The sequence below is a fragment of the Thunnus maccoyii genome, chromosome 1 (genome assembly GCF_910596095.1).
Source record: "Thunnus maccoyii chromosome 1, fThuMac1.1, whole genome shotgun sequence".
NCBI lineage: Eukaryota > Metazoa > Chordata > Actinopteri > Scombriformes > Scombridae > Thunnus > Thunnus maccoyii.
Genome location: NC_056533.1, coordinates 19,638,002 through 19,654,342, shown reverse-complemented (window position 1 = coordinate 19,654,342; position 16,341 = coordinate 19,638,002). Strand labels below are relative to the sequence as shown.

General features: G+C 37.9%; 3 protein-coding genes across 3 annotated transcripts; all 3 read left to right on the top strand.

Annotated features, from left to right (window-relative positions):
* Positions 1 to 66: 66 nt before the first annotated feature.
* pdcd5 (programmed cell death 5) lies at positions 67 to 5,549 on the top strand. Its single transcript, XM_042407804.1, has 6 exons — positions 67 to 242; positions 3,130 to 3,170; positions 3,745 to 3,806; positions 4,221 to 4,312; positions 4,400 to 4,471; positions 4,560 to 5,549. Exons 1-6 carry the CDS (start codon positions 177 to 179, stop codon positions 4,605 to 4,607), a joined length of 381 nt encoding a protein of 126 aa, XP_042263738.1. The 5' UTR covers positions 67 to 176; the 3' UTR covers positions 4,608 to 5,549.
* Positions 5,550 to 6,540: 991 nt separating this feature from the next.
* Positions 6,541 to 11,122, top strand: mvda (mevalonate (diphospho) decarboxylase a). The gene is made up of 10 exons (XM_042407778.1): positions 6,541 to 6,769; positions 6,998 to 7,068; positions 7,986 to 8,100; positions 8,215 to 8,361; positions 8,625 to 8,824; positions 9,068 to 9,142; positions 9,290 to 9,508; positions 10,081 to 10,196; positions 10,378 to 10,486; positions 10,970 to 11,122. The coding sequence occupies exons 1-10, from the start codon at positions 6,694 to 6,696 to the stop codon at positions 11,048 to 11,050; spliced, it is 1,209 nt and encodes a 402-aa protein (XP_042263712.1). The 5' UTR covers positions 6,541 to 6,693; the 3' UTR covers positions 11,051 to 11,122.
* Positions 11,123 to 12,212: 1,090 nt separating this feature from the next.
* LOC121895014 (cytochrome b-245 light chain) lies at positions 12,213 to 15,529 on the top strand. Its single transcript, XM_042407790.1, has 6 exons — positions 12,213 to 12,568; positions 12,926 to 12,995; positions 13,757 to 13,831; positions 13,924 to 14,007; positions 14,159 to 14,240; positions 14,696 to 15,529. The coding sequence occupies exons 1-6, from the start codon at positions 12,511 to 12,513 to the stop codon at positions 14,888 to 14,890; spliced, it is 564 nt and encodes a 187-aa protein (XP_042263724.1). The 5' UTR covers positions 12,213 to 12,510; the 3' UTR covers positions 14,891 to 15,529.
* The last annotated feature ends 812 nt before the right edge of the window (positions 15,530 to 16,341 follow it).

Here is a 16,341-nt window from a genome sequence, read left to right as displayed (position 1 = left end):
CTCGATAGCTTTAGCCTGTGTTGAATTGGTCATCGATGTTGATTACTCTCCCCTGAGCTAGGTAGGGCACATACAGTGAATGGTGGGGCCTGACATCTGATGCGAGTTTAGTGTGCGCAAAATAACGCTATTTCATCCAGTTTCAGTCTTTTAGGTCTACATTATTGTAATAAACCATGGCAGACGACGAATTAGAGGCTATTAGGCGGCAAAGGATGGCGGAGCTACAGGCAAAGCACGGGGTAAGGACAAAACGAGCAGAGAAGCGTGTTTGCGCTCACCTTATAAGGAGACGCTGTTACAAGGAGACGCCGCTAGCTAGTGTAGCTAAACCAACCACCATGACTCAAACTAATTTAACTGTCACCCAGAGGATATACATAGCTCACATATGAGAGTCACGCTCGATGTATATGAACTGTAACAAGCTAACTCAGCAGTTAGAGAAATAACAGGAGAAACCAACATTAGCTTAGTGTCGACAGGACAGCGCACACCCCTCTGACGTTAGCGGAGCGAAACTGAACCAAAATTTTATTTAAAATCCAAGAAAAATGAGCCTATTTTAGGGTATATTTGGCAAAAAGCACAAATAGATAGTCAAACGGTGGGCTTAGTTTGGGTATTTTCTGCTTTGTTCTGTTCCCTGTTGAACTTAAGGGTTTATTTACTGAATAATAAACTGAAAAATTAACAAATAGAAAAAGGTAACTGCTTTGTTGTATGTCAGTAATAAATATATATTAATACTGAATCATAACTATGCTTATGGTGGCAGCCTTAAAGGATGGGTTCACAATATTTCAATTCTGTATTAAAACAACAATCAAGTGTCCAAATGAACATTGAATCATTTCTTTTGTTCATACTGGCCATTAGAAGATCCCTACATAATGCATTTACAATGTATGTGATGTGGGCCAAAATCCACAGTCCTCCTTCTGTGCGAAAATGCATTTAAAAGTTTATCTGAAGATGATATGAAGCTTCAGCCGTTCCAATGAGTAAAATCAAATAGACATCTTTCAACATTACAGTCTTTTTAGTGCCAAAGTCCCTCTTTTTGTTGTTATACTTCCACCACAGCTCAGCATGGAAGCACTGTCCGAGGAAACACAGAGAGGGAATTTTGCTAAAAAGACTATAAATGTGGCAGATATCCGCTTGATACAACTAACTCAGGCTGCTGAAGCCTCATATAAACTTGGCAAAAACCTTTAAATGCGTTTTTGCATAAACTGACTGGTTGGATAACTAGATTTTGGCTCCCATTATTTACATTGAAAGTGCATTTGAAGGGGATCTTTTAACAGCCAGTATGAACAGGAGGAATGATTACAGCAAGGAAAATCTCTTTCAGTGTTTATGTGGACACCTGACTGTTGTTTTAAGACATTCATGAAAATTGTGAACCTGTCCTTTAATTAATAAAATATTAAGACCTTGCTTTTTTGAAACACATTTCAATCAGTGCCCTTAGGTTTCAACTAACTGAACACACACTATGTTGGTGTGTTACTGGGCTTAAACTATGGGGAGTTGAGCAGAGATCCGCACACCAAGTAACTTCTGTTTAAAGGGCTTTTATTTTCTGCTGTGATGTTTCGAGCACATGGCTCTTTCTCAGACTTCTGATAAATACAGAGTTGCCATCTTAATACCCATAGTCCATACTACAAACACACGTGAGATAATATACCGGTTCCAGATTGCCATCAATAAAACTGTAGCAAACCTTACATTTCATATTTTACATATACAGTACAATATGCACAGATTTTTATAAATAGGCTACATATATACAAAAGGTACATGAAGAAAAATATACAACTCATGTACTTCCAGTAGTTTTTACTCCAACAAAGGACTCAGGCTAAAAAGCCGTCATACATACTACCTATTAGAGGCGCTTATGTCTATTTATGAAAGTATCTATTATTTTGACATAGGGAAAATGTAACACCATTTGCAAAAAAAGGAACACTGACATGACTCAACATACAGAAAGGCATTATTACTGTAAGAGACATGACACATAGGGTATGCATTTACAAAAATGGTCTAATGTCAAAGTCCTCATTAAGACCTTTTGGGGCCAAAGTGTCCAGTGTATGTATTCAGAACAGTTCACATTTTAGGAGAATAGAATTAGTATCTCCCCCTCTGCATGGGTCTTTTAAAGTTTCAAACCTATGTATCTGAAACTAGAGATGTTATGTTTCGCCTTGGAAAAATGTACAGCTACAGGACTAGATGTTACATTATTTCTGATTGTACTGTGGTGTTCAGCAATTCGAGTTTTTAGAGGTCTGGTGGTCTTACCAGTGTATGCCAGTCCACATGGGTATTTAAGCATGCATATGACATTAGCAGTAGAACATGAAATAACACCTTCGATGTTGTATTTTCTTTCTGTGTGAGGGTAGTTTAACGAGTCAGTTTTTTATGTGAAATGGTATTGTTGGCAATGACCACATGGGTTATTTCCAGAGGGGACTGAGCTAAGGAAATGTGAGGATGATGGAGGGGGAAGGTCTGCCCTCACCACCATGTTACATAGATTAGGGGGTCTCTTATAGACCACACAAGGAGGTTTGGAAAAACAGTTCTTAAAGGGAAATTTCGCCATGTATTACGCAAATGTCCAATCAGTGTTGATGGTAAATGTAGTCAACTGAAACAATAAGTTCCTTAGTGCGTGCAATATTGACCAAGAAAGATACGTTTTCCTGCTCTGCACTGACAACTTAATCTTCCAACTTGGTACACATCATTACAACAGTTTTATAATTAAATTGAAGAGATACTTTTCAGAAATGTCTGTTCATGTTATGAGCACAATATGTTAAAGAACTAATATATATTGTTTCCAAATATTGTCCTCAAGTATCAGTCTCCAAAATCCAGATTTGTTTGGGCTTTAGTGCTCTCTACCTTTCCTCACCTTTCAGTGCTTGAACCAAACTAGACATTTCTACTAAATTTAAATTCAAAATATGATGCAAAATTGTGCACATTCCTATGAAAAACAGCACACTATGTGAGTTTGGTTTGGTTTGTGGATTACTGTCTGATATATCTATAAAATACAACATATTAGATTAATGTGGTGGCGCTGTATTCTTTTAGGATTCCTCAAATAATCAGCAAGGAGAAGAGGCCAAACAAAGGTAAGATGTACTGCATAAATCATTTACATACATACATTTGGAGCAAAGATTCTTATGGAAAAATGCTGTGTGATCAGTCGAATTGTTTTCTTACTTTTCTTTTTTTTTTTTGTGACCTTAACTCACATCATTTAAATTAAAATACACATGTTCTAAATTATCGGCAAAATATTGTGAGATGACTACTGTTACACAGAGCCATTTGGAAATAAAGTAATGGACATTATGATATTATACCCAGGGCTTCCGCTAGTGTATTGCAAGCCCAGCAGCCCGCCAGGCTTAAGTTGAATAGCTCAGTGCATAGGTTGTGTATGTAGTGAGTGTGTGGTTGAGAGAGAGAGAGAGACTGTGAGTATGAAGTTAGCAGTAACGTTATAGCTGTGAGCGTGGCAGTGCAGTGTGTGTACAGTTTAGACTATTTGTAAATAAATGCTCCTCAAGACCCAAGCCAAGTTCCCTTGTCTTGCTTGCCACCCAGCTGAAGTGCTCCTCTGAGTTTTGCTTGGCACCCCCCCCCCCCCCCCAGGTAGCGCTGGTGTGCTAATATTGTTGTGGTACTTTTTATTCACAGAGAAACAGATATGAGAAACTCCATATTGGCTCAAGTTCTAGACCAATCTGCCCGTGCCAGATGTAAGTGTACTCTCAAAGTCATTATTTAGCTGATTTTTCCCTTTAAAAAATAATATTAATAGATATAATGATACAAAAAGCTGTGCAAAAATGAAATCACATGCCAGAAGATGTTAACTAATTGCCTAACAGACATTGTAAAAACTTTTTTAAGGAGTATAAATGCAGAAAGCCAGATCAGTACTGGTGAGTCTGTGTTATGAATAATGTAGTAAAGATTCATAACAAAATTTGTAACTTACCAGTGGTTCCAGTTACACTAATGACAGTATCATACATGATTTATTAATGGCTCCTTTTGAGAAAATTGTTATTTAAACTATATTGTGAGATGGATGGGTGGTAATGCAGTATATATCTATTAATGGTGGTCACGTGTAAACACACAGTGGTAAAACAATTTTCTCTTTACAGTGAGCAATCTTGCTTTGGTTAAGCCGGAGAAAGCCAATGCAGTTGAGAACTATCTCATTCAAATGGCTCGTTTTGGAAAGTTAGGAGGAAAGGTAAGAGAATGACCTCTGATGCTTAAAATATGATGTTGATTGTCTTCCACATACCAGCAGCGCAACAAATGTTTTCTCTCTTTTCAGATTTCAGAGTCAGGCTTGATTGAGATCCTAGAAAAAGTTAGTCAGCAAACAGAGAAAAAGACAACTGTCAAAGTAAGTTCCACTGAAATATCACCTTTTCTTTATTCATCATCAACCACTCGACTGTCTTACGTTTCTTTTAATGCTGTGTACTTTTCAGTTCAACAGACGGAGGGTGATGGACTCAGATGATGAGGACGATTACTAACTTTGAACTGGAGCCCTGGAATGAGCCAAGAAATCGGGAGGGGATATGCTTGACTGGGACTCTTAATAGCATCCTTGACCAGCGTGTTACTGTTAGTTGAAACCTGGGATGCCACACTACCCTCTGTGTGTCTCTGGAAACTACATGCCAAGAGAGAGGAACAAGGACATGGAGTTGATATGATGGCATAAGGGATGGGAGGGGGTAGAATACACGCAGTGTTTAATTAGATGATCATTTGCAACCTTTTTTCAAGCAAGTTGCTACAAAGTTGCACTGCTTGTGTTTTACCCCTGACAGCCCGTGGCACTGTTTGACTCCTCTGGTCCTTTTCAGTAGTTACTCTTTTTTTTTTCTTTTTTTTTCACATTGGTTGACTTCTGTTCTTCAAACACAAGAAACTAGACAAAATGCAAAACCTAAGTGCTGCTGATGCATTTTTATCTAGACTGCTCTGTGAATATTATACATTGTTCTTCATTCAGGGCCAGCATCCCACCAACCTTGGATGTTGCACTTTGATATTTTCTTTTTGCTGACATGTATCTTACATTTTACATAAAAATAAATTTAAAAAAAAGGCTAGTGTATAAAAATTCTTGTGTACCATTTTTACAGTTCAGTTATAAGAATTAGTGTTTAACCCTCTTGAAAAGTTTCCCATTTTGGATCTTCACAGAAATGATGTTCCAAGCCACAGATGTATCACGGTTGTAACAGTGGTCAAAGTAAAAACAGAAAAACTTTGCAGCATCTTAAACATATGATTCTCACCACCTTACAAAAAGATGACTGTATCTGTATGTTGTTTTTTTTTTTTGGTTGTTTTTTTTTTTTAACAATATCTACAATTTCAAGTTCTGGATTTCATTTCAGAAACAAGAACTAACGCATTGCCAAATGTGTCCAGCTTCTTTTCAAATAAAAGGCATAAAGGAGAAACATGATTTTATTTTTTATCTAAATGCTCTGTATTATTTGTTGACATGCAAATAACTTCTTCTCAGTTCAAGTCTGGTTTACCAAAGGAAATGCTTTTTAAACTGATATATTACCCCTTTGGCATTGATTTTTATACAATACAACAATACATCACAACAGTTAAGTGACATTTTATTCAATTTTCCATTTTAAATTTGATCATTTCTTTATTCATTTTTGTTCCCATTGCCAAGTAGAGAAGAGACATCCAGTTCCGTAAGAGGAGGAGTTTCTGGATGGCTTAATAGTTGTGGCACCAGTGGTGGAAGTTTTTACATCCTTTATTGAGGTAAAAGTAACAATAAATGCTCAATGATGAGTAAAAGTCATGCATTTAAAAATGTAAATAAAAGTTAAAAAAAACAAGCATTATCTGCAACATATACAGAAAGTGCCAATGGTAGTGGAGTTAATTGTAAATATACTGTTTGGTCCCTTAAAGTATAGCAATGTATATTTCATGAGGTTGTGTGTAACTTAGTGTACTTACCAAATACATATGGTAGATTAAAACGTACTGTTTGCCTCCAAAATATAGCGGGGTTAAAGTATTAAAGAGTATAAAATTGAAATACTCAAGTACAATTACCTCAGAATTGTACTGAACTACAGTATATGAGTACTGTCCAATATTATAGTCCAATGAATTTTATATTTAAATGTTTACATCTAACTAACTGCAACTTTCGTTATTATTTATAGTCATTTAGATATATTTTTCTCACAATCATCATCATCATTTCTTTAGGCTGTTATATGGACTTTACAGTCCATATAAATAAATAAAAAAAAGTCAATCTTGCTGTGGATGGGTTGCTACAATGGGCTGGCCCATTTTCGCACGACCGTGGTCAGATGATCTCTCATTGGCTGTTCCGTCTGTTTAATTAAAATGACTCGGCTCTGATTGGTTGCGGGGGTAGCCACATGTTCAACGCCAGCCAATCGGGAGAGACCTCGAAGAGACGCTACAAACGCCGTAGCAAGGTTGAGTTATGTTAGCTACACGCTGAAACTGCTAAAGACGAGAGGATCCCTGCTCTGCACATTTCAGTGTTTTCAGTCACTAGTTGATCAATATAAACATCGGTTTATTTACTCAGTTATGCCTGAGAGCAGTATGGAGAAGACAAACATAGTTACATGCACCGCTCCGGTAAATATAGCCGTCATCAAGTACTGTGAGTATCACCTCGATTTATTTTTAATCCAGTGTAATGTTAGTAGCTTTGGATAGCTTTAGGACGTTAAGTGAACTTGTCTATTGTATAATAACTTGTATGTCATGTGTCACTGAATACTGGTCAGTAACAGGCTGGATTCAGTGTCCAGCATTTTTATTTTGTTTCATTGTGACAGCGTGGTAATATCGAAGTTGTGCATTGTGTGTCAAACGTGTTGTTTTTCAGGGGGGAAGAGAAATGAAGAATTAATCCTCCCCATTAACTCATCTTTGAGCGTCACGTTGCATCAAGATCAGGTAAACATATTCATGAGAACAGTGATTTTTGTGTATAGGCAGTTAGCTTCCTCAATGTCTTGTAGGATTTTCCAAAGTTTTACTGTTTGTGTCCAGAACAGCTACAGTAAACAAAACTGTAAATGAGGCTAATTTGGTCACAATACCATGTTTGTGTTTACTGGTAGTTTCAGTTAGGATGGTCAGTCTTGAAATACTTACATTCACTTGTGCTATTTCATACATTGTGAACCCAGTCTGCCAAAACTTGTGAATACTTGGTGGCTATTGTGAAAGGCTCTTGAAAAATGTCCTGGAAGTATAGCAAGATGATACAAATCCATGACTAGGATTGTGGAAAATGATGACATTGCCTTTAAATTGAGTCTGGATTGAAATGTACAGTTACAGAATGTTGAGTGAAAAATATAAGGTTTAAAGTATTTATTTTTTTACTATCGTTCTATTCTCAATAAATCATTTGGTCAGTAAAGTGTCAGAAAAAGTAAAAACCTGTCCATTATAACTTCTCAGAGATCAAGTTGACATGTTGAAACTGCCTGTTTTGTCCAACCAAGAGTCCAAAAACAGATCAGAGTTTAGTTCATATCATAGAAAACAAAGACGACAAGCAAATATGTACATTTGAGAGGTTAGAATCAGTAAATAGTTGGTGTTTTTGTTTTTAAAATTACTTAAACGGTTAATCGATAATCACAATAGTTGCCATAATCTAGCTACAGTGTGGTGGGGCCCTGGTAGTCTACTGGTTATGGCAGTTCGATTCTGGCTGTGGACCTTTGTTGCATGTCATACCCTTCTCTGTTTCCTGTCTCTCTGCACTTTCCACTATCAAATAAAGGCAAATTGCCCCAAAATACTGGGGTGTATAAAAGTATATGTGTGTGTGTGTGTCTCATCTCCCTTCTCTTGTTTAGCTGAAAACAACAACAACAGTGGCAACCAGCAGATCATTTCAGGAAGATCGAATATGGCTCAATGGCAAAGAGGAGGATATCAGCCAGCCCAGACTGCAGTCCTGCCTGAGAGAGAGTAGGTCTTTTCTGTTTAATTTTTCCTCACAACAAGCACAGAGAGAACAAAAAGCATGAGAGTTAAAGGGAGGGCAGGACACGACATTGTCATTGTTCTGTGTTCTGTATCTAGTTCGACGACTTGCAAGGAAGAGAAGAAATGATGTGGACCCCGGTTTGGATTTGACTGGTTTGTCTCACAAAGTCCACATCTGCTCTGTTAACAATTTCCCCACTGCTGCTGGACTGGCCTCCTCTGCTGCTGGATTTGCTTGTCTAGGTGAGATTGTGTGTGTACATTAGTAAAAGTTTCCCTGCTCAACAGCTGCTTTAAAAAATGTTACGTTGCCCGATGTATAACTTGAGTATACAAGCTAACACTGAGTTAAGATTCATCTTAATAAATATAATACTAAATATTTTCATCATGAAACTATGGTGGGGCTTTTCTGACCGTAGAATGAAGCCTAAAGACATTTGACACATCTGCATTTCATCCTTGTCTTCTCTGCTCTTTCCCCCTCTTTTGTCACTGTATTGCAGTTTACACACTGGCTCGGGTGTTTGGTGTAGAAGGGGAATTGTCTGGGATTGCCCGGCAAGGCTCGGGCAGCGCATGTCGGAGTATGTATGGAGGATTTGTTCAGTGGATCATGGGTCACCAAGACAATGGCAAGGACAGTCTTGCCCAGCAGGTGGAGCCAGAAACTCATTGGCCAGACCTCAGAATACTTGTTCTTGTGGTAGGTCTGTGTATGTTTCCGTGTATGTGATTGAGTGACTGAGAGTGACAAAATGAGAATGAAAGCATGATGTGAGTCAATACTGTATTGGCACATCTGCGCTTGCTTGTGAAAGTCACTTACTTCTATAAATGACCATTTCTTGTGTAACACACAGAGCAAGTGTCTTGACTAGTGCACAAAATGCCAATTGAAAATAAACAAGTTATATCAAGTGTAATTTGATGCATTTCTTCATCACAGGCCAGTGCTGAGCGGAAGCATGTAGGCAGCACCTCTGGGATGCAAACCAGTGTACAAACAAGCTGTCTCTTAAAGGTACTTTGCTCAGCCTCAAACATGCATCAATCAGTGTACTAACATTATTATCAATACTGTTAAATTGGAGATTATGTTTGTTTAAACCTCACCCATTGTCACTCACCTGAAAGTCTATATAAATTCATCTTTTCTGTGTGCGGGTAGCACCGGGCTGAGTCTGTCGTCCCAGGCCGGATGGTTGAAATGATTGAAGCGGTGCGCAGAAAAGACTTCACTGCATTTGCTGAACTAACCATGAAGGACAGTAACCAGTTCCATGCCACCTGCCTTGACACATACCCTCCTATCTTCTACCTCAACAGTGTGTCTCACCAGGTCATCAACTTGGTTCATCGGTACAACCGGCACTATGGGGAGACAAGGGTGAGCGACTCTGCGGTTATGTTTCTGAAAGAGAGAGCAGAAAATAAGAACGTAGTAGTCCTCTGGGTATATTGTTTTAACCCAGTGTTTTCGTCATTACATCTGGGCAGCTGTGTGTTTACTAATTTTTCAAATACTTACTTTATTAATGTGCAACAATAACCCAACTTCAACAGTAATAGGAAGATCAAACAGTAAACATGATGGATTAAGATAATTCTCTGCAAAATTAAAATTTGTGGAAACATGGCTGCTTTAAAAGGTAGAAAAGCGTTCCGAAAATCATGAAATGTCTTGGAAAATAGCTGGAATTTACATTACTTTTTACACACTTCTTACAGTGTACTGTACATTTACTGCATCTGTAGCTGTTGTCTGCTTACTTTTGTATCCCTCTTATTGAGTGTGTGTTCTTCTTTCTTTGTCAGAGGTTTGTCTCAGTTCATGCCGCTGAATTTCCAAGATGGTATAATGAAGATGTGAAACTTGTGGGGGGGGTTTCAAACTCAATGGGGAACAGAACAGCTCTTGCTCTTTATATGATTGCTCCAGTTTCCCCTGTTTCCCTTTAGGTGGCCTACACCTTTGATGCAGGACCCAATGCTGTGATCTTCACTCTACAGCAGCATGTTCCTGAGTTTGTCCAGGCGGTTCGACATTTCTTTCCCCCAGAGACCAACGGAGGACAGTGAGTTGACAGTTATCAGCTTTCTTAGCTTTAGTGCAAATTTCTCTGTAAAATTCTGCTTCCATACAAATTAAGTTGTCTATCTGAAATATAATTTAGATACATAAACACAGAATGTTTGTATACAAAGGTGTGTTTGCCTTCAGGCCCTTTGAGGTGTTATTCTCTTCCTCATCTGCAGGTTTCTTAATGGTCTTCCAGTTAACCATGCTGCCCTTTCTGAGGAACTGAAGCAGGCTATCGGTTTAGAGCCCATGCCAAAAGGAATACGCTACGTTATTAGTACCAAGGTAGACACACATACACAGATCACACGGATGTATTTACACTGTGGGCGAGTTCTTTTAACAATTTATTTAAAACATTGACTAAAAATCAGTGTTTTCTATTTTTAATTTATATATCTTGGTGTGTCTAGAAAGATATGACTCAGCAATTTTCACAGCAAGAGTCCAAGACCAGTTTGGAGTTATGTCTCCATTTCCACTGTTTTACACAACATTAAGTTGCATTACTTCAGCTGAATATTGTAGCACTTAGTGTGAATTAAAGTAGTTCCTCTGCTTTGCTGATGTATATAATAGAGAGCTGATCCAGTCTTTGACCAATGGATGTTTTATTGATCAGCACTGTTTTGTTTTTTTAGGGTTATATCTCATTAGAACAAGTTTTTGATTCAGATGGATTTTTAGATGTTAACACACAGACACACTTACAGGTTCTGTTATTTGGTTGTACTTTCTTACCTGATCCTTTCTTGTTTTGTGTTTAAGGCTGGACCAGGCCCTTGTGTTGTGGACGATCACACGCAGCATCTGCTTGGATCTGATGGGTTGCCTAAGAATACAGCTTGATGCCACACAGCTCTAAATGGACAAAGGAGCAATAATGAATCTGACTCAGCACCAATAAGAATCTGTTTTATACATATGTATCAAGGTTTCTATAAATCACAACAACAACAGGCACCTCTTTTACAGTTGTGGATTGAGGTTGTTAATATGTCTTCCTTCAATTATCAAATGTCTCTGAGTCATTTATATGACACTCTCTTCCTGTATGCTCTTGAATAGCTCTTTATATTTCTTAGTATCTACTGGTAGATACAGGTCAAGAGGAATTTGACTAATGGGTTCAGTCATAAACATGAGCATGGGCTGGACTCTGAGGTGCTAAATATAGGATACCAACTCTGCCAACGTGCCCTTCAGCAAGGCACTGAACCATAAAAACTGTTCACAACTGCAACTTTGTGCTCTCTGACCTATCTGAGCAAAAGCCTATGCTTGAATTTATGTATGTATCCATGTGTTTAAGGAGGGTATTTTAATGTATCAGTCACATTGGTAATTAGTTTTCATTTTCATCTCATGAAAACATGATTTCAGACAAAGAGTACAGACTTAAAGTTTTATTCTGTAAAATTAAATAAAATATATTTTAGTCACTACACCTGTTGTTGCATCTTGTTTCATGGTGAGTCATTGTGTTTATACTGAGGGCGATAAACAGTGTGTACTGCAGAGCAAGAGGCCCTGGAAACTGAAAGGTGAACGTATGGTCATAAAAGTCTGGGTGATAAATTGTATTTTACCATTTCTACTGTAAAATTCTTTTCCTTTTCCTGGACAGGTGCACAGAAAAAGGTAAATGAAATATAAAACCTATGTTCTACTCAATGCAGAGCTTAAAGTTTTTGGGCACCATGTCTGATTTAGCAGCAGTTTAGAGCAGTTTTAAATTCATATGATACTTAATTCAAAACATTGTACGTATTTCCTCCTGGAAAACTTATCAGGCTCACAAATCTTTTCTTACTTTAATCCCTGCCATTGTACTTAACATTAAAAACTCAAATGCTCTGTATGACATACAGTATAAAGCCTATAGTAAGCAGGTTCTCGGCTAAAAAGAAGTGCTTTCTCGTGTAAACCAGTCAAACTAGACCACTGTGGAAAAACTGGACGTCTGAACTTTGTGTATAAACTTCATATTTTAAAAAGACCTGAAGACTGACAACAACTAGCAAGATGTAGATATGACATTCACTGCCTGTTTGGTTACTATTTCACCTGTTAGTTGGAGTTGATGCGGAGTTGTTTGGCTCCTCCTCTCTCGATATGCTCCTGCACCGTCGGGAAATGACGACTGAAATGGGGAGAGGCCAAGGTCGGTCCGGCCTCCTCATTCTTCATATTTACACCTCTCTCTCACATTTCACAAATTCATTTTCTTCCTTGTACGCACAATCAAAGCAGCCAGTCGCTGTGTGAAAAGTATCCGCCGTCTGCAGAGGGGCTTTTAGGTGAATACAATGGGGAAAATAGAGTGGGCTATGTGGGCCAATGAGCAGGCTCTGGCTTCGGGACTCAGTGAGTATACAAACCTTGTCTAAAGATTTTTTTTAAAGGTATATTCTTTGTTTCACTGGAATTAAAGTGTGCGTATTCTATAATTTTGTAATGAAATGATATTTTTATTTTTTATATTTATATTCTTAAAGCTGTATTCCCCTGATTGTTCATAAAGTAAAACTATTTATTGATTTTATTACAGTAATATTAAATCATTTTAATCAAGTGTAGCCAAATCTGATAATCTAATAAGAAAATTAAACTGAATTTAAGAGTCAAGTAAAACTAAAGTTTAACACTTAGGGCGTGTCTATTCTGCAGAGATAAAAAGAATGTGTGTGATGTTTATTTTATCCTCCTGCTTCCTTCTTTCAGTTCTCCTCACTGGAGGCATTGTGGGGGTGGCTGGACAGTTCAGAGGATGGCAGTTTGCTGCTTATGCAGTGTATCCTTTAAGATTTGCATAAACCAGAACGATGGTGTTTAATCTAAAGAAGTAACATTCAGGTTGTCTCTTTGTGAAAATGTTCAATATCCGGTTTCCAGAGTCCCTCCTCAAAGATCTGCTATCATAGATGTAGAATTTCTGCAACAATTTTGAAGTCTGTGCAAAAGCTTTCTACTGTTATGACAGACTTAAATGCAATAGGATGTTGTGAAATAATTCATAAAAACTAAAGTATTAAAGTATAGATGTGGATAACTAAAAATGCATTGTTGGTTAGGTTGAGCCACTATTTGTTTTTGTGCTACAGCGGCAAGGTACATGTACATTTATTGTATTTCAGACAATAGTTGCTGTGTATATGTGAGGTTGATCTACAGAAGTTGAAATACTTTCTACAAACACAGGGAGGCTGAGCACAGTTGTGTGGGAAGTTAACACTCAAACTTGGCCTTATATCCCACCATATGAAGGCTTGGGCCAAAATATAACAAGTCTCAAATGTGTCTGCTTCCATTTAGAGTCATGATATTTTTACTATTGTGAAAATATAACATAGGTACAAGTAGTTTTTACTTGACTTTCTTACCACATTCTGCATGTATTCTCCTCCATCTCAGAATCAGTCCACCCACCCATACCTGTGTACCCCGCTCAGAGTCACTTATATTTATTTGAAGTTGCTTTGATGTCCTATCAATTATTATGTGATCAGGAAAAACCTGTAAGAAACAATGAAACAGCCTTGACAGAATACTTAGTGCTGCCGGGGTGTTTGTGTGTTTACTTGAATACCCTAGAAGCAAGAGGGCCAAAGGTACAAGTGTGGAGAGAACGTAAGTGATGTTATTTAAGCATAATTTATATATTTAACTTCCGTGAAGACAGTGATGCTTATTGGTCACTGCTGTCTCTTGTTTTCCCTCAGGGGCCAGTACTGCTTCACTGTGTGTGTGAAATCCTTTGGACCATTGACAAGGAACTACTATGTCAGAGCATTTTTACATGCCGCGTAAGTTCATTATTCATTAGCCACTTTCCTTTGCTAGACAGCATTCCTCACCTTCACAAACAGACACTCCAACAAAAGACTAATTGCATATCATTATGATCTTAAATTCTCCACCACCCTTATTCTCTGTCTTTGTCTCTTTCTTTCTCAGACTCTGTGTTCCTGGAGGATTTATGCTTGCTACTGTCCTTGGGTGTGTCTGCCTCGGTATCGCCAGCCTCATCTACCTTGCAGTAAGTTAGTAGCTTTTACCACTCTAGTTAAGTAGGTTAAATATTACTCACTTTGATAAGGTTGTTTGCTGAAGCAGGAAGTGGACAGTTGATGGAAACAAGGAAATGGTAACAAGGAAGACATTTCATTACTGGTACCACTGTTGAGACATGGCTCTGTTGTTTTGAAATCTGACCAGTCAGGGGTGGGACTGAATTCTTCAACAGTCTTTGCTGTGGTAATTAAAGTTATAAAGCTTTCCTGGCTACACAATTATTATGAGTGTACAAGATAAAGGCCACTTAATTGTGCTGATAGTCAGTTACTCATCATCCAAGCAACAATAAGTTTCAAGATTAAATTGATTTTACACTTGGGATAATCTAAAAAACTTCCGGAGGTGACAGGTCACCCACATTAGTGGATCAATCATTCATTACTGACTTGTATTTGTTTTAATCATCTTGTTTTCTAGGCAGCCATTCGAGGTGAACATTGGGAGCCAATTCTTCCACGAAAGGAGATCAGGAAGCCGCAAGTTGGGGAGAGCATCAAGAATCCTCCTCAGAATCCTCCACCAAGACCTCCTCCAGAGACGCGCAGGAAACGAGTGGATGACCTGGAGGGAGCAGCCTACGACAATCCCATGACTGTTACTGATGAGTCGTAACCTGTCCAGTGCCCCATCTTCATTTCCTCTACCAGAACCCATCAGAACCAGTCATAATGAGAAGTCACCAGATTCTGTGATTCTGGTCAAATGAAGTTTAGTCAAGCTAGTGACTGTTGGGTCCGCACCTTCATACCTCAACCTGCAAAGGAGTGTACTGATAACAGAGGAAAAAATGTTTCTTAGGAGGATGGATAAAGTGAATGTCATATTTTATTTGTGAAAAAAAAGAAGCCGAAGGAAATAAATGTAAATGTTGAGGCTGCTAAATGGCAGCCACATACAAATATTGTTCAGTTAAAAGACTGTAGGTGATGTTGGTGTGTTTACCAATACCTGTTTTCTGCTCCAACCGCAATATATATTATGAGCTGTACTGTCATACATAGATCAAACAAAATATTGAATTCTGTATGTATTTACACTGTCTTATTATACCCTGTGTATTCACATTATGAAGGTATTTTTCTCTGAGTCAATTAATGACATTACTGTTGGTCTAGACAGTACTGTTTATAAGGATTAAATTGACATGTTGTCTTTTGGCTGTATCATGCTAATGTTAGCCATTTATTAAAGTTTTAGGGGGTTTTTCTGTAATGTTTATGTCTTGTAAATAAATCCTTTTCCTACTCTGAATGTTGTGGGTTTGCACATTAATACCACTTCACTGTCATTGTCTTATTTTAGAGGGTTCCTTTGGAAAATTATTTTAAGTGAGGACATTTGCAACTTCCCTCTTTCCAACTTTCGCAAGCAACCTGAATTTCAATACATCAGAATTTCCCTTTCTTATCTTGAGGGTTTGTCACATTGCCATCCATTGTTGGCTTGTGATGGAAAAAATGTAAGATTGATGGTTCAACTGGTGGTTGTCAGACACGTTCTAAGCATTGGTGTCATTTCTTTTCTCACTTCTTAAGGTTTTCTTTTTTTTTTTTCTTTGGTCACAGCTGACCTGCTAAGCAGCTGGATTCTGTGGAAACCACTGAGGTATAATGGTACTTCCTCATTTTAGTCTGTGGGGCCAAAATATTTGAGACACGCCACCAATGAACAGTACTTATGGGTTTTACATTATTATTACCATTATATATTAATGCTTCTTATGAATACTTATAAGTTAAATAATCAACACTATAAGATGCTGTTTTAAAACTGAGTGTATTTTCCAGCTCATAGTGCTAAACTCAAAACAATAACATTTGTTCAAAACTTGCTCATCTTGTTCAGGCAGTTTTACTTACTTAAGGTTAATGCTGCCTCCCCCTGCTGCACAAGAGAACTACAAACAGACTGAGTTGATTTGGGGAGCTATGTATCAGATTTTATTTTTAGGCAAAGTGAGGGAAACAAGTTAATCTATATAGCACAATTCATGCACTGAAGCTGCCTCCAAGTATTTACGTTTTAACTTACAAGAAATGAAAAACAACACAAGTACAAATCTC